At 33.5% G+C, this 18,734-nt stretch overlaps 1 protein-coding gene across 4 annotated transcripts; it reads left to right on the top strand.

Annotated features, from left to right (window-relative positions):
• Window positions 1-366: 366 nt before the first annotated feature.
• LOC132708111 (N-alpha-acetyltransferase 40) lies at window positions 367-14,864 on the top strand. Of its 4 annotated transcripts, XR_009619835.1 has the most exons (7): window positions 367-459; window positions 509-765; window positions 1,319-1,480; window positions 1,537-1,692; window positions 1,846-2,080; window positions 3,774-3,967; window positions 12,968-14,856. XR_009619835.1 is itself a non-coding variant. In XM_060680235.1 (6 exons), the coding sequence occupies exons 1-5, from the start codon at window positions 454-456 to the stop codon at window positions 2,036-2,038; spliced, it is 774 nt and encodes a 257-aa protein (XP_060536218.1). In that variant the 5' UTR covers window positions 367-453; the 3' UTR covers window positions 2,039-2,080; window positions 12,968-14,854. The 4 variants fall into 4 exon arrangements, 2 of the variants coding, with proteins under 2 accessions (XP_060536218.1, XP_060536217.1); XR_009619834.1 differs by having other exon boundaries at window positions 1,846-3,967; window positions 12,968-14,864; XM_060680235.1 differs by lacking the exon at window positions 3,774-3,967 and having other exon boundaries at window positions 12,968-14,854.
• The last annotated feature ends 3,870 nt before the right edge of the window (window positions 14,865-18,734 follow it).

Genomic DNA, 18,734 nt, shown 5'->3' on the forward strand with positions numbered 1-18,734 from the left:
ATTATTTTTTAATGAACTATGAATGAAATGAATTATGAACAGGCAAAACAGACAAAGGCATTAAAAAATCTAGGAAATGGTTTTTTTCCCTTTGATTTTTTACGCTTTAAGTCAATTTTGGTTCTGGTTCCTTTTTCTAAAAAAAACATATCCACCGGCAAATGCTGAGTTTACTTGTTTTACAGCTACAGTTTTTGTGTTTGCTTTTCATAAAATTAATACTCCTATGTTGTTTGTTTTCCTTTTAACAAATTCGAAGGGGAAATTTAAATGGCAATCTTGAGATTTTCATATTTTTTCTCATAGTTTAGTTTTGATCCGCCTTTAGCTTTTTATTTTTTCTTGTTATTTTTGGGTAATAAAAGAAGAAGAAATAACCTCATTGTCCGACGATGTTTTAAAAGTTTGTTTTTAATGAATGCTGATATAATTTTGTGATTAATAAAAAACACAATGGGCGTAAGACGATGTTCTGAATTTTTGCAGTTTTTGAACTACTTAATTTTAGAGAAAAAATGCTACAAGTTCGGCAAAAAGCAAAGAAAAGCGCATGCAAAGGAAAGAGGAACAACAAAGAATCAGTCAGGCTATGTCCATTATTGCTTTGGCGAATCAACTAGAGGATCCATTGGCTGATTTTCCAGTATTCCAAAATTTTAATAAGAATGGCATATCTTGCCATTTGTTTGTTAAAAGGAGTTCCAAACTAAGCGAAACAGAAAAGGGTTGGATTTTTAATTTAACCAAGAAAAATATGCAGTTAAAGTATGGCCATACTATTCATTGAACCATTTCCTACTAAAAATTCTATAAAGTCTAAGGCATTTTTGACTTCTTGGATTTCTGGAGAAAACAAAAATAGTAGTTTGCAGTGCCTTGTGTAAAATGTTAAAATCCCAAACAGTATTATGGTTTATTTCAATAAAACATTTTAATAATATTTTCTTCTTCCATTGTTGATAAATTAAATTATATTATGGCAATGTTTTTCTTTACAATAAATAAGAGCTATATCCTTCACTTTCACACCAGAGAAATACTTATATATATTTCCACATCCAACCATCAATTTTATACAAAATGTTTATGTTAAACTGAGATTCTTTAATTTAATATTATATTAATATTAATTATTATATCAATAATATATATATTATATTATAAGTTTTTTAAATAGTGTAGTTGTCTGATGACGGTTTCATACAAACAAAATTGCTGTTGATGTACTCCCTAAAATAATAAAAAACATTGGTATCCTACAAAAATTGTTCGGATCCTATTTAATACAATAAAACTCTTCATCATTTCTTGTTTTCAGATATGAACAATGTTCTTGGGGTTGGAATGATAAGAAAAAAATGGAAGAATTGTATGATGAAAGGGCTTGGTTTTTGTTGGCAGCAAACTGTATTGATCAAAGTTATTTAGCTTTTTCTCACTTTAGATTTGATATTGACATGGGCATTGAAGTTCTTTATTGGTAAATCACTTGGTTCATTTCAGGCAAGCTAATAGTTTATGTATAATATTTTTTAGTTATGAACTCCAACTAGAAACACATGTGCAAAGGAAGGGTCTTGGTAAATTTATGATGCAAGTTCTAGAGTTGATGGCATTCAAGAACAATATGAAAAAAGTTGTCTTAACGGTACTTAAAAATAATCCCAACTCTAAGTTCTTTAAAGCAATAGGGTGAGAAATTGCATTTACTTTGTTTATTTTATTTAGGGTGCTTCTCAATTAATGGGAATTATTTTATTAAATCTTGAGACGCTAAGTTTCAAAATTTTTTTATTAGTGTCTGTATTTTATTTTTTATTTATATGACTTACCATTTTATTTTAGATACGAATTAGACGAATCTTGTCCAATCGACGATGAAGAAGAAACCTACCCATATGAAATCTTAAGCAAACTAAATAAAAGGTTAGCTTCAGCTTTGCCAGCCGTAAACGTTAGAAATCCTAATCACATTTATGATAACAATCAAGGACACAGTCACTCAAATGGCCACTGCTGCCCAGGACATCTTCACTGATTATCTCAATTTGAATTCGGTTTGATATGTTTTTTTAAACTTGTAAGTATTATTTTTGTAATAAAACAATAAAATAGTCAATGAACAGTAAAAATTTATGGGATTATAAATAAGTTAATGTTTTACAAAAGAGTCGCCCGAAGATTCGCTTCTCTAACAATTCAATGGAAACAATTTTAATATGTTACAACAGCCTGGCAAAAAAATATCGGTACACATTCCTTCTTTCATGGAAATGGATTCCTAGTTATTGAGTACTCCTTATGAGCGTGTCCGCGCAGGCCTCCAATTCTTCAATTTTATGCCCCTTAAATGTCGAAAACAATTCTTGGCTCTCACAGATCGTTGTATAACCCAGCACCGGAACAATCGATTATGCAATGTAGTTTTTTTGCCCACTTTAACTTAATAAAGTTTCGTGTTTGCAGTTTTAAGTTTGAAGTGAGCGACTTTGAGATTTTAAAAATAGCAAATAGAAATGAACTATGCATTTTAGTCAGGTTGATATCTTCAAAACTGAAACGTGTAAATAAAAGTATAAGCCGTCAAGTGGGTTAGTCATATCCTAACAGAACTTGATCTTTTGTAAAATGACAATCTCCCTACGCAATATATTTCGAAAATTTCGTATAGCAAGGGGTAAATAAATTGTAGATTTTAAAAATTTTATTTGATTCCCAAAATTCTTTTTTGAAAATTATGAACAAAAGTGGTATTAGATTGTAAGTGCTTAAAAATTTTGTTTATAAGGCGTTAAAATCTTGGAACTCTAGAATGTTGATGTTTGGCACTGTGTAAAACTTCGGTCGTTTGGACCCTAAACATTTTGGAAATTAGAAATTCAAAGAGTTGCAAAACTGTTATCTGACTTTTATTTGCTTATTAGTTAATTAGAAAATGTTGATCTAGTCGTCATACATTAATGGCTTTGATTATTGAAATTTACGAAATCTTTTTTTTTAATTTTTTTTTTCAAATTTAATTTAGCGCTGGTACAGGCATATACAATATAGCTACTATACTTTTATGTAGCATATATGTTGTTTGATTTCAAATTCAAAATTGGCTATTTGAGTTAGACTTAGATCACTGATAGCGGAATTTCCGTCTCTCTGTAAGTATATTAGTGCTGTATTTTTGAAAAATGTTGGTGCATCTCAAGGGGTTATTAAGAGGAATAAGGAAGAAATACGGATATCTACCCTTTTTTTGTAAATTTTAAGTAAGTACACCAGAGGTATTAATTTTTTCCGAAATTTTAAACTACACATGGGCATATTGGGATATACGGACATTAAATGATTGGAATAAATATCATTTGTCGCAGAAAAAATCAATCCGCAACTTTTCATAACCTTCAAGTAATGTAATCACTGGCTTAATAAAGCAAAAATTATCTTGGATATCTGTGCATAAAACTGTAATCGGCGTTGATTGTTTTTACGCGAGTAATATGACTAATAATGACTATATTGTATTTATTTATCAACTGTGCTGTATAATCGCTTTTAACGTATAAGTTATGAGCGCTCGCATTATTCTCCAGACCCTTATATATATCGCACATTGTAAGGTGACTCGAATAAAGTTGTTTTTAAAAAACTCACCCTGCGTATCGACCATTTAACTGATGCAGTCGTTAGATTTTTTCCGAGTTAAGTTTATTGAACATTTAATTTCCGTGTCAACGGTCAATCGGGCAATTCACCTTTAAAAGTAGTTTAACGGTTCGAAGGAGTATCGGGTCGTGAATCGAAAGACTTTCGAAAGGACACCATGTAGAGACAGAAGAAACAACAGTTCGAGTTGCTGCTAGAGTAGGAAGACCTGGGAAGGAACAAAAATTGTCCGATCCTATAGGCACCGTAGCATTAAGAAAAGAAAGAGGAAAACGAAGAATCAGAAACAGAACATGAAAACCATTTCACTGTAAGTTTTAGCTTGTAAATCCACTTAAAAATTTAGTCAGCTCTTTCCACAATATTTTAATTTTCAAAATTTTATGACTCTATATTTCGAAAACGAAAATTTACCAAATTTACCAGATACTGACGAATTATTCGAGACCAATATGCCACTCGCAGACTATCAACTTTTAAGACTATATTTAGAATCTATTCTTTTTTATGACGGAAATCCGCACAGTCTTAACATTTTCCTATCCGCTTGTGATAGGTTGATCTTAGAATTCATTACTAACCCTTAGTAGTTTTATCTGTAGAGGGTTATTGTCAAAATTGAAAGACAGGGCTCGCGTACAGATTTAAAAATTTGGAATAAAATAAAAGATGTACTAAATTTAACATTCGGAGACCAGCGTAATATTGATTGCCTTATTCAAGACTTACTTTATCCGCGCATAGAGATATGATATGGTATGATATTGTTAGATTACGTTCGAATATTTAAATATTGGCGCGATCTATCGATTTCGGACGCGTCGGGAAATCTTCGGGTCTATTCGCGCGCGTGAGCCGGGACGCCGCAGAGGGTGGCGACGGGCATCAGTTGGATGCCCTGCTCTGGCATGCACCGCTCGACATTGACGCCAAGATCGGAAAAGTCGTCTTTAAAACAATCTCGATTTATTTAAATCTAACATCAGGTGTGGGGTACACGTGTAATCGTTTAACGTAATTTGGAGTGTGCTATAATGGCCGAAGAAGAACTGAATCGATCTTTGGGCGCCATAGCGTCGATCCTTGAGAATTTGCAACAGCGTGTCGGTACAAAGGAGCCGTCGCCGACATCAACCACATCGCCAGCCACCCAAACCACTCCCATTTCGTTGGCCTTGCCGAGTTTTGACCCCGACAATATGGATAGTGGTATTTGGTTACAAAAAATTGAAGGGTATAAGAACGAATTTGCTTGGTCAGATCGGGAAACCGTGAGTAGAATTGGTCCATTTTTGCAAAAATCTGCACTAAGATGGTTTTCGGCATGGCAACCCACGGAAGAAACGTGGGAAAATTTTAAATTTGACTTTTCTGTATCTTTTCCCAAACAAAAGAATTTGGGTAAACTGTTAAGCGATGCTGTAAATTATCGTAGTTCCGATGCGCGCAGTTATGTTGAATACGCGAGAATTAAATTAGAAAAATTAAAGCGCACGCGGGCAAGTTGGTCTGATTCGGATTTGATCGAAATAATTGCTCATTCAATAGACGATCTTGCGGTCAGAACTGCGGCCTATAATTGTAGTGCCGCCTCTGTTAGTGATTTAATTGCATTTCTCTCTAATTACATAAAAATTCCTCTAGTCGAAAAATCGGCATCCGAATTGAATAAGAAAAATAATGTATTTTCACACAAAAAAACGACGCAGGCAAATTGTTATTCTTGCGGTCAATCGGGACACTTTTCTCGCGATTGTAAATCTAAAACTAAGAATACCAATAACTCGGATAATAAAGGGTTTGATGTTTGCCGATATTGTAAAAGACCTGGTCACGGCATTGAAAATTGTTTTCGTCGGCAAAATAAACAAAGTCGAGGAAGTGAAGTTTCAGAGTCCGGACAGGACCCAACCGTAAAGAAATTTAAATCTCATCACGTTTTGCTCAATTCACATAATTTTAATGAAAACAAGTTAAAAACTGTGCCTATCGTTATTTCGGGTTACACTACAAATTGTTTAATTGATACCGGCTCCACGTGTTCGCTAATAAAAGAAACGTTGGTAGACAAATTAAATCTAAAGAAAATTCCGCGTGTTACTCCTTTACGATGGTTCGACGGTACCATACATAATTCTTTTTCTTTTACCAAAGCATTGGTAGAGTTTCCCGAAATAAAAATAACGCTTGATCTTGTTATTGTGCCGCATAGTCATTCCAAATATGACGTTATCGTTGGTGAAAATGTTTACGAAAATAATGTAGTTTTAATAAAAAATAAAAACGTTCAAAAAATTATGCCCATGCTTGCGCTTACAAATTCTACTCGAACCATTCATAACTCGGAAATAACAAGTGATCTGGAGCATGCAGAAATGGCTGGACTAATCAAACTGCTGGGGAATTATCAGAATTTGTCAACTGCTACTGATTTTACCATTAAACCTGTCAATACCGGGGAATTAACCATCACATTGACAGAAAACAAAACTGTTTATCACCATCCCTACCGTATGTCGGAGTTTGAGCGTCAGAAAGTACGTGGCATCGTTGCTGATCTAATTAAAAACGAAATCGTCCGGGAGAGCAATTCTCCATTTGGGAGCCCGATTATACTCGTTAAGAAAAAAGATGGGACATTTCGATTGTGTGTCGATTATCGTCATTTGAATAAAATAACTTTAAGAGATCGGTATCCATTGCCACGTATTGACGATCAGCTCGATCGTTTAGGCAAAAATAAATTTTTCACGTCACTTGATATGGCTTCGGGCTTTCACCAAATCCCGATTAATCCCGAGTCGATTCCAAAAACCGCTTTCGTGACACCGGATGGTCAGTATGAGTATTTAAAAATGCCTTTTGGACTGGCCAATGGTCCTGCGGTCTTTCAGAGAGCAATTAATATGGCTTTAGGTAACCTAAAATATGACACCGCGGTTGTTTACATGGATGACATAGTAATACCCTCCATCACACTTGAGGATGGATTTTGTAAACTAAAATTAGTTCTTGATGCTTTGTCTAAAGCCGGATTTTCAATTAACCTTCGTAAATGTCGATTTTTTATGCAAAACATCACCTATTTAGGTCGTCAAATATCGGCTGATGGTATCCGACCTGATCCGAATAAAGTTAAAGCAGTCAAGGAAAGTCTGTCACCCACTAACGTGAAACAAGTGCGCCAATTCATCGGTTTGGCGAGCTACTTCCGTAAATTTATTCCCGCTTTTTCTTCCAAAGTAGCTTGTATAACTCACTTGACTCGTAATGATGTTCCCTTTGTTTGGACGACTGAATGTGAAAAAGCAAGGCAGTATGTTATTGATGTCCTTACTCAAAAACCCCTATTGTCAATTTTCGATTCAAATTTAGAGACTCAATTGCATACTGATGCGAGCAGTATTGGTTTCGGTGCTATTTTATTGCAGAAACACAGTGATACCTTTCGTCCAGTTGAATATTTCAGTCAAAAAACCAATCCAGATGAAGCTATGTATCATTCGTTTGAACTAGAGACTCTGGCCGTTGTGAAAGCTTTAAAAAATTTTCGTGTATATTTGCTTGGATTAAGATTCACTTTAGTAACTGATTGCAATTCCTTAAAATTATCTGCAAGCAAAAAAGAACTTAAGCCGCGGACCGCCCGCTGGTGGGCTTATATGCAGGATTTCGACTTCGAAATTGTTTATCGTAAGGGCTCTGAAATATCTCATGTTGACTTCCTTAGCAGGAACCCAATTGAAACTGTAGCTCATATCGATTCACAACCCAATTTTCATAAAAATTGGCTTACCGTATCACAAAGTCAAGATGAGGAATGTAAACAAATCATTCAATCTTTGAACGATGCTAAAGATGATGTCAAACGAAAATATAAATTAGAAAAAGAGACCTTATTTCGTATTACAACCAATAAAAATAACAAATCGTCTCAGTCTTTACTTTTTGTACCATCTAATAACCGTTATAGTCTTTTGAAAATATTTCACGATGATCAAAGTCACATAGGTTGGGAAAAAACTCTTGCCTCAATCAGACTTTACTTTTGGTTTCCCCATATGACCAGGTATGTTAAAAAGTATGTTGAACACTGTTTGATATGTGCAGTACGAAAAAATCAGACGGGTCCTAAACAAGGCTTCCTTACTTCTATCCCAAAGCCCGATGAACCATTCCATACAGTTCATGTCGACTGTCTGGGCCCCTTACCAGGTAATCCAAAAAACTATAAATATATCCTTGTTATAATTGACGCCTTCTCCAAATTCTGTCTCCTATATCCTCAATCCACCGTTACTACAGAAGAAACAACACAAATTTTGCTAAATTCCTCAGCATATTTGGCACGCCCTCCAAACTAATTCACGACGCTGGAACTAATTTCATAGCAAAAATATTTAAATCATTTACCGAATATTTTGGCATCGAATTACACGTGACAACCCCCGGTGTTCATCGCTCCAACGGACAAATAGAACGCTATATGCGAACTATTACCAATTTGTTAAGAGTTGAATCCAATAAAGTAACAGATTGGCCGAACAAAGTATGGAAGATCCAGTTAGTAATCAATACTACGAAACAAAAGACGACTGGTTGCTCACCTTTTAAGTTAGTATTTGGTCGAGAGGGTCAAACGCCTCAAATTCGTACAGTCTTAACCGATTTGCCAATCCCTGATGAAACTAAATCTCCAGTGGATTATTCCGCAGTTATAAAGAAACTACGGCAAAATTCAGAAAGGCAGTTGAATTATCTAAATAAGAAGCGAAGAGACAATCAGCTGTATAAAGTAGGTGATACTGTTTTGTTAAGCCGAGGTCAAAGACCTGAAAAGTTTTCTTGTGAATTTGTTGGTCCTTACATAATCAAGAGATCACTTACCAATAATCGGTATTTGATTAAGAAATTAGGTACTCCGAAAACTTTTAAATGTTCTAAGGATCAGTTGCGGCATTGGCCTACTGATTGGACGCCTGACGATTTCCAAAGATTATTACAACTAGACAATTGTAAGTACATAATTTGACTTGTTGTGCCGTGTTAGATTGATTTGAGTTGTGTATATAAAACTAATTTAAATAGTCTTTGGAGTATTTTGTGTTTTGATTTTGTTGTTTGAGAGCCCATCGCAAATACGTGCTTATTGCAGTATTTCCATCGCGCTGCTCAAGTCAACTCTGTGTTTTGATTTTGTTGTTTGAGAGCCCATCGCAAATACGTGCTTATTGCAGTATTTCCATCGCGCTGCTCAAGTCAACTCTGTGTTTTGATTTTGTTGTTTGAGAGCCCATCGCAAATACGTGCTTATTGCAGTATTTCCATCGCGCTGCTCAAGTCAACTCTGTGTTTTGATTTTGTTGTTTGAGAGCCCATCGCAAATACGTGCTTATTGCAGTATTTCCATCGCGCTGCTCAAGTCAACTCTGTGTTTTGATTTTGTTGTTTGAGAGCCCATCGCAAATACGTGCTTATTGCAGTATTTCCATCGTGCTACTCAAGTCAACTCTGTATTTGTAAATGCGTGCTTACTACAGAATTTCCATCGTGTCTGTCAGCTTGTGAGTTATTACGTAAATCTAGTCCCAATTGTTTGTGAAATTCATTTGATTGATGAATTCTCGTTTTTTGTTCATTACAGGGAACTCTGGGACGGCTGATGATAAATCTGCAGAATGAAAGGTTTACGAATTTTTACCGATGTACACATCTATATATTTTAACGTTGCTGTAAAGAAATAAAACTTTGTTTTTTTTCTGTGTGTTCATGTCTGTGACACTTCAAATGAGTCATGCATTCCGAGAGCGGAATGTTGTCAGTTTGGCCGTGTTAGATTACGTTCGAATATTTAAATATTGGCGCGATCTATCGATTTCGGACGCGTCGGGAAATCTTCGGGTCTATTCGCGCGCGTGAGCCGGGACGCCGCAGAGGGTGGCGACGGGCATCAGTTGGATGCCCTGCTCTGGCATGCACCGCTCGACATTGACGCCAAGATCGGAAAAGTCGTCTTTAAAACAATCTCGATTTATTTAAATCTAACAATATGATGAACTTTGATTAGATTACGTTCACCAACATCCCTTGAGCATGCAATGAGCTTAGTAATCGAAGAAGGAAATTTCTTGTATACTACCCAGAGAACACATAATTTAAATGCGCACATGCATTTCAAACCAGAAGAAAACAATGTCTATATATGAACCGCAAACTTTTCCACAAAAACCAAATATTTTTGAAAGACCAAACATTTTCCAGCAAAGACCAACTTTTCCTATGAGACCATTTACGAATACTCAACAAAATATTTTTCAAAAACCTCTCCAATTTAATAATCCAAATCGATTTCAACAAAGACCGCCACTTTTTCAAAATAGGACACCCATATTCCAAAATCAAAATCAAATACCTATGAATTTACCATACAGCTTATCTCAAAGACCAAATTTTACTCAAAGAGAGCAATCTATTCCGAAACCTTAATTTTATTTTTTAATTTATTTATAACCCAAATACTTTCGGTTTGGAGAAACCAAAATAATCAACCCCCTAATTCAGAACCAATGGACACATCTTCCGGCAATACCCGTATAAACAATCGATTATTATGAAAATCACCTCTACGAAATTGACGATAATTTTGAAAACTACGAATATTCCGACTACCCCAATAACTATTTTGTACAAAACCCTGTAGATTATGAAAACCCATATCCAAGTACGTCCAATTATGAATAAGTAAACGAAGAAAATATTGAACCACAAAACTTAGAATTTAATGAACAATCAAATTTTTAATCGGACCAGAATACATCGGACAAAACATAGTATTAAATGCTATTAAAACAAATCTACCCTATATTTTGATTCCTTAAATAAATGCTAAATTTCAAATCTAATAGGTCCTTCAAAAAGTTTAATTAATCCCGAAATTGCTTATAAATTCTACGCTACTTTATCTTTAAAATTCAAGAATTTTATAAATTCTATTTATTTAAATTTAGTACAAAATACGACGACTTAATTGGTATTGATCTTTTAAATCAACTGAGCGCTTCAATAAATCCAACGAACAAATTAACATTAACCCTTTTTGCTAATATTCCTATAATTTTCGAAAAGGAAGAGGAATCTCGAACTTTTAACAATACAAAAAATCTTAATTACACTTTATCCATACCACCAAGAACACTACAAGTTGTAAAAATCCCAGTAAATAAGAAAAACGGAGTAGGAATTTAAATTATCTAAATTTCGAAAACGGAGTAGAAATGCCTAAAGCATTAGTTAACATGTGAAATAATTTTGCTATAACCTGTGTTTTAAATAAAAATGAGACCCCTAAGAAAATTCACTTCTCTGAACCCATCGAAGTTGCACTAAAGAATGTATTAAAAGTAAATATGTGTGAAAAAATCGTTTGTGACTATCAAAAAATAACCACCGAACAAGACATTCTTTTAAAACAAAATTTAAAAAAACATTAGAATCAGCCATTGTAACAAAGATGAAATAGACGCAATTAAGAAAATCTTTTATGAATATAGAGATGTTTTTTTATTGTGAAGGAATGCCATTAAGTCTTACTAATCAAATAACTAAATTAAAAAATGAAACCCCAATTTTTACAAAAACTACCGTTTTCCCGAAATTCTTAAACAAGAAGTAAAAAAACAAATTTCTAACATGCTAAATCAAGGATTAATTCAAGAAAGTTTTTCACCATGGTCTAATCCAATTTGGATAGTTCCAAAAAAATTAGATGCTAGCGGAAAAAAGAAATGGAGATTAGTTATTAATTATAGAAAACTCAAACACCAAATTATAGATGATAAATATCCCATTCCAAATGTCACCGATATTTTAGACAAATAAAGAAAGCAAATTGAGATAGATCCTCAAGACGTTCTTAAAACAGCTTTTTCAACAGAAGGAGGACATTTCGAATTTAAAGGAATGCCTTTTGATTTAAAGAACGCCCTTCAACGTTCTAACGCGCAATGGATAATGTGTTATGAGGTGTACAAAATGAAACATGTTTAGTCTACTTAGACGATATAATCATATTTAGTACTTCATTACAAGAACATTTGGAGCGTATTAAACAAGTATTTAATAGACTTCGATCTAGTAATTGTAAAATTCAACTTGTAAAGTCAGAATTTCTTCAAAAAACAGTGCAATATTTAGGACATGTTATTACCCCAAACGGTGTGAAACCCAATCCAGAAAAAATAATCGTCCAATAGCAATATTCGACTATTGAAAAAGAGCTATTAGCCATGGTTTGGGCTTGTAAACATTTTAGATCCTAATTATTTGGTAGACAATTAAACTAAAATTAGAAGAATTTGATTTTCAGTAATATATAAAAAAGGAAAATTTAATTTTAACGACGATTGTCTATCGAGAGTTAAAGTAAACGCCATAGAAAATGAGAATGAATCAGTAATTAATAATCCAGAAGAAATCTTAGCTTTCTTAGAGATCTCGCAAATATAGTTGAAGCCTTATCTTTATGGTAACCTAATAATCAAAACAATGAAAACCCGCCTAGAAATTCCGAAAATAAAAATCCAAAATTCGGTAAAATATCCTGTATTACTTTAAAAGGTCCTGACGTAAATTCTACTCAACATAATGAAATGAAACAATCAATAAAGGAATTAAAATATACGACGAAAGTATTAACAACAAAGTAAACCAAATTATTGTGTCAGTAAATGTACATCATAAATTGGAAGTTACTAGAGAAACATGAAAGTCATACAGCAATATTAGTTAAAATTGCAGCTATAAATAATGAGGAACCCATTTTAAAATTAAAAAAAAAATATACCGATTCTAAAATAGTTTATTTACTTTATTTCCGAACAGATCAATTATATAATGATTTTTGCATAACATATCTAAAACATTTTGCAGAAAAAGACCCAAAATTAATTCGGTGTGCGAAAAGAGTAAATACAATCACTGAGAAGAACAAATATTACTAATAAAATATAATCGCGAAAGTAAAACAAACCATCGCAGAGAATATTTACAAAAGAATTATTATTGGAAAAATATGAAATTAACAATCACCAATTGTATTAACAACTGCGACACTTGCCAACGTACAAAATATTCCTTACTAAGCCCTTATTTCCCAACAATGATAACTAAAATACCTACGAGACCATTTCAAAAGGTTCACGCAGACATTTTTATATTTGACGGTCGAAATTATTTAACAATAATGTACCCTTTTAATAAATTAGGACAAGCATATTTTATAGAAGCCAAAACAGCAATTCATTGTTTCAGATTTGGCGTCGACATTATCGGAGTTAGATTAGAAGAACCAAAATTTCATAATTTGAATTTGATATTACGAAACTTATAGAAGAATTCTCCAAATTAAAACTTAACTATTTGTAAACCAAGAAAATCTTTGGTAATATTACTGACCCAAATCTAAAGGATAAAAAAATATAACAGGTAACCTTAACCAAAACGATGAAAGGTATGATAAAGCTATTAATATGTTGACAGAGAACCAAAGTAAAATTAAAAAGACAATGATTAACCAAATAACAACAACCCTTTTAAACCAGATGGAAACATTAATAGTAAAATATATATTAATAGTAAAAAATATATAATCAAAAAAGAATTTTTTATACCCTGCAAAGGATAGAAGTTGCAATTAGCTTTGCTAAACTAAATATATTTCATAATTCCATTACTGAACCAACTTATCTACTATTAGAAATCCAAAAAGCTAGTAAATATATTAAAGGAAATAAATTCCCTTTTCGAAATAAACCTTAAGAATATTCTATATTTTGAAAGAAATATGAATATTAAAAGTTACTCTAAGAAAAATCAAATTTTCTTTAAAATAGAAATCCAAATTATACTACTACTATACTACTACTATTTATATTTCTTACCTACTCCGAAAACTAACACATTTGAAACTATTGTCCCCCGTTCAAAATTCCTTATTCTAAACGAGCAAATCTATTTATTCTTTGATGAAAAATGTAACGATTTAACAGAAGAATTTATATGCCAAGACCTACAAACGTCAACCATAATAGAAGTAAATATGCCTTGTGAAATACTACTTTTAAAATATGTAGTAAACGCTATTAACTAAACACCTGTCTCTACTCTGCTAAATAATATTAAGATACAGAAAAGAACCAGTGGATCCTCATCACACCCAAGAAGTTCGTAGTAACTCAAAAATGTGACAACTCTAAGGAAAATACTTTTATTAACGGAACGTACGTAGTGGAAATAAATAATCGATGTGAAATCTACGTCCAAAATATGATCCTATGAAGACCTGAACTCAAATTTTAAGAAATTGGAACTGACCTTGGTACCAATTTCACCGTACCTAGAAGCCAGAAAGGAAAATTTGAATCAACTTAAAATCGACGAAGTCAACTTGCCGAAGTCCGAAAAATCTACCAAACCCTCGACGTACAGAAACAAGAAGAACTATCTACCGGGAATTTAAAACTCTATGAAACCAGTATATATACAGTTCTTTTCTTATTTAATTTTAACAAAATGTCTCAAAATAACCTTTTGTGAACTTATATTTAAAAACCAGAAAATTAATAATGAAGAAGTTTCCCTAAAAGAAAGAAGTAAACAAGGACGAAGACAAGCAGATACCGAGAGAAGACCAGTTTCCCTCTCGTTTGCCCCGTACTATTAGCTACCCTATAATTCTTCACTAAGTCCGGGCGAGTTATATGACTAATAATGACTATATTGTATTTATTTATCAACTGAGCTGTATAATCACTTTTAAGATATGAGCGCTTGTATTATTTTCCAGACTTTTATAGTGTATTGCACATTGTAAGGTCTCTGTGACTCGAATAAAGTTGTTTTTAAAAAACTCACCCTGCGTATCGAACCTTTAACTTGCGACAGACGAATGTAACAAATACTTAAGCGTTTTTTGCAACAGTGGGCTTTTTATTTTTTGTAAAGTAATGTTTAGCAATTAATTACTAACACTTGTAACAAATTATATAAATTTATATTATGATTAAAATATCATCCGTTTCGATAATGATAATTGACCTTGGGGAATGACTATTCCTTGTGACAATAGAAGCTAATGCGTAATTTTCAACTAAAACTCCATAGCACTTTGGACCAAATTAAAGAAAGTAAAAAAATGTTAGAACAGAGCGCTCCCAGCAAATATATATCTAGTCATTGATATTTTATATATAAATAATATACTCTTTTTTAGCAATAAAATGATTATTTTTCAAGATATTTGAAGCTCAACATAAAGCTGAAGAATTACTGACATACTTATTATGTAGGAGTTTTGGCGCATTTATTACGTAACTTAAACATTAATCGGCAAGTGATTTGGGTTAAAAATATTTTGAGCTCCAGGATTCTACAATAAAATATCAATTATTAATAAATCGTGCTGTATACTATTAGTCTTGTCTTTAAGGCCGAGACTTGCGATGCGTTTTTGCGGGACCCGCTTGGCGGGAACGATGTGTTGGGGCTATACATATTGCGGTAGAACGGAAAGTACGTCATGTGTGCTCGGATGTTTGGGCTCTTGAAACGGCTTTGCTTGAACAGCCAACAGCTCAACTTTCGTTTAGCCCATACCATTTACATAAATAAGGATTGTACTTTTGAACAAAGAATTAAAAATATTTTTTTCGGAAATATGTCATTTCCATTTTCCGGGTTCTAGAATAGTTGAAATGAGTTACATTAAAACTGTTGTTTGCTCTAAATTCTAAGTGTTTGAATAGTCGAAATAAGTTACATTAAAATTTATTTTTGCTATGGATTTGAAACATTTGTTTGAATATGTAAATATGTATGTTTGTAAAAATTTTTGGTATTATCGAGAACAACGATATATAGACTCAAATAAAAACACTTCGGTATGTGCAATCACGCCTAATTCAATTTTTAATTAGGGAAGAAGATATTCTCTACGTCCTCTTCATCCCAGGCATGAATTTAGTAAAATATTTATGAAATTTTAGGAAGATATGCGGAAGTATGAAGATAAATATTTTCCTAGTATTAAACCTAGATTCACCAATTCTTCTGTTTTTCATTTCTATCACTATACGCTTTCGAACCCTTCTCCTAATTGGCTAGAAACTTTTAAATGCATTAGATAAATTTTGTTTATATTGAACATAATTGCGTAAATAAATTCACTGCAAGGGCACAGTTTAAACGCTGCGGTATAAATGTGTGTTCGATCTTATTTTGGTAGAGGAATATTTTTCGGGTAAATTGTGAGTATCAGTTTTTTTTTATTATTATAAATTTGCCTAACCTCTAGCTTGGTTCAGCCAGGCTATTTTTTTGCGACGTTGTGCGCGTTTCCTTTTTTGAAGAGACAATCGACAAAAAGGAACGAGAACGGCACCTAGTCAGTTGCGATTAAACAAGCAAGGTAGGATTTACTTTCCGCGTCGATACAAAATTTGGTCCATACGAGTCGGATATTAGTTTTCGGAAAATAATTGTGTAATCGGTGATTGCAAGACTTTCCCCGGATTTTTCGTTGTTCTCGAGCAAGTGCTTTTCGTATTGTATTTGGATCGACAATAGCCTAGAAAAGATCCAGGTAAAAGGTTGGGCAAATAAATTTAATTTTACCGATTTTACAATTTACCTTGCTCCGCGACCAAAAAAAAAAATTCGTTTCCTTTTTTTTATCGACTTTCGTCGAAATTCGATTAATATATCTATCTATATATATATATATATATATATATATATATATATATATATATATATATATATATATATATATATATATATATATATATATATATATATATATATATTCTCACGTATTGATTCACGGATGGAAAAATGTGATGACACTATATTCCGGGATATCATCCGTTCGCTCGTTGAACTCCGACTGGAATCCTGCATCCGACTGGAATCCTGCATCCGACTGGAATCCTGCAGACGTTTCGCCAATATATATATATATATATATATATATATATATATATATATATATATATATATATATATATATATATATATATGATGACACTATATTCCGGGATATCATCCGTTCGCTCGTTGAACTCCGACTGGAATCCTGCATCCGACTGGAATCCTGCAAATCCTGCATCCGACTGGAATCCTGCAGACGTTTCGCCAAAATCTCACTTGGCAGTGCAGTGTTCGAAGTGTTTTCGGAGCGCGAGCGTTGAAGATGCCAAGTGAGATTTTGGCGAAACGTCTGCAGGATTCCAGTCGGATGCAGGATTTGCAGGATTCCAGTCGGATGCAGTATTCCAGTCGGAGTTCAACGAGCGAACGGATGATATCCCGGAATATAGTGTCATCATATTTTTCCATCCGTGAATCAATACGTGAGAATATATATATATATATATATATATATATATATATATATATATATATATATATATATATATATATATATATATATATATATATATATTGTTGAGTTCAAAATTATGAAAATTTCTTTTTAATTTTGTGTATCTTAAACATGCCGGACATTTCAGTCAATGTGACAACAGGGCGTTGTACCGCCAAACCGGCAAGGTCTACGTTTCTGCTAGTCTAGTAACAATATTCTAGCGTTACGGGGTAGACGTTCACGGCATGGGTCGCGACGTCGCGGCAAAGTGAGATACAGTCCATTTATAGAAAAGAAAAATTCAATAAATATTAAGTGATTGAGGAAACGCTTGTATTATTGAAGAAACATAGTGGTCCATCTAACGGGATTGTGATCCATCGAGTGGAGAGTTTTCAATTGCGAGAATTATTGAGTGTTCCGCAAAAGTGAAAAACGAGGAAATTGCGAAGTACAGATTGTTGGATCGTCTGTATTCGCAAAGAAAATTGTGTGAAAATTGTGAGGGAAACGTTTACGAGTCCGTAAACGAACGCTGGCAAGCAAAAAAGCGCAGCTGGGACAAGGCGGAGCGGCGCGGTGCACAAAGCATTGTTTGAAGGTCGTCGGTGCGGTGCCGTGGAGTTTATCGGCGAGCGCGGCGCGGCGTTGGAAATTGCACGTGCGGGCCGTACGATCACGCAGCATTGCTACGACGCGACGGAAGACGAGACAGTAAGAGCCGGACTTAGAAAAAAAGTCGCCGTTAACCTGTAAGTCCATCCTTTTCAAACCTTTGTTGGATTTTGTAGTTTGTGGTCTCTATTTTGTGTGAAAAAAATCAGCAAAATGGCTGAGCAATTAAACCAATTAATTAGAAAGCGAGCTAGTGTAAAAGCGAGCTTATCTCAATTTAAAAGGTATTTAACAAATTTCAATGTGCAAACTGAAAGCGCATCTTCAGAAAAAGAAGTGTTTATGCAATTGCAATTTAGAACAGAGAAAATAATCGAGTTATTAGATATTTTTGAACAATATCAAAGTGAAATTGAGGTAATATGTTCGGAAAAAGATTTAGAGAGCCAATTTAATGAAAGGGAAATTTTCCAAACAGAATTTTACAATATTGTCGCAAAAGCAAAAAATATTTTGGGTGATTTTAATGATACGAACAACAAAAATGAGTGTTTGCAAAATATTACGCATTCGGATTCCAACTCTGTCATTTTTCAGGAAAATTTACGGCCAAATTCTAATGAAACGATGGGTGTACGATTACCTTTAATAAACTTACCAACGTTTGCTGGAAACTACTCAAAGTGGTTGGAATTTAGAGACACGTTTGATAGTTTAATTCACAAGAATAAGTCGATTGGCGACATTCAAAAGTTTCACTATTTGCGTGCGTCACTTGAGGCTCCAGCAAAGGAGGTAATTCAATCATTAGAATTTAGCGCTTCAAATTATGAGATCGCGTGGGACATTTTGTGCAAAAGATATGACAACAAGCGTATTTTGGTGCAGAATCATATTACGGGGATTTACGATATACAGCCCATAAAATATGAATCTTCTTCTAGTTTGAGAAATTTAATTGATAACGTAGACAGGAACTTACGAGCCTTAAAATTTGGGAGAACCTGTAAAATTTTGGGACACGTTAATTTTGTATCATTT

Source organism: Cylas formicarius, unplaced genomic scaffold (genome assembly GCF_029955315.1).
Source record: "Cylas formicarius isolate icCylForm1 unplaced genomic scaffold, icCylForm1.1 PGA_scaffold_10__41_contigs__length_53128322, whole genome shotgun sequence".
Classification (NCBI taxonomy): Eukaryota; Metazoa; Arthropoda; class Insecta; order Coleoptera; family Brentidae; genus Cylas; species Cylas formicarius.

Excerpts from the sequence above, each read along its gene's own strand:
- LOC132708111 (XM_060680235.1), top strand. Across the intron at positions 766-1,318 it reads AAGAAAAATATGCAGTTAAA|ATATGAACAATGTTCTTGGG; the intron begins GTATGGCCATAC and ends TCTTGTTTTCAG. Across the intron at positions 1,481-1,536 it reads GGCATTGAAGTTCTTTATTG|TTATGAACTCCAACTAGAAA; the intron begins GTAAATCACTTG and ends AATATTTTTTAG.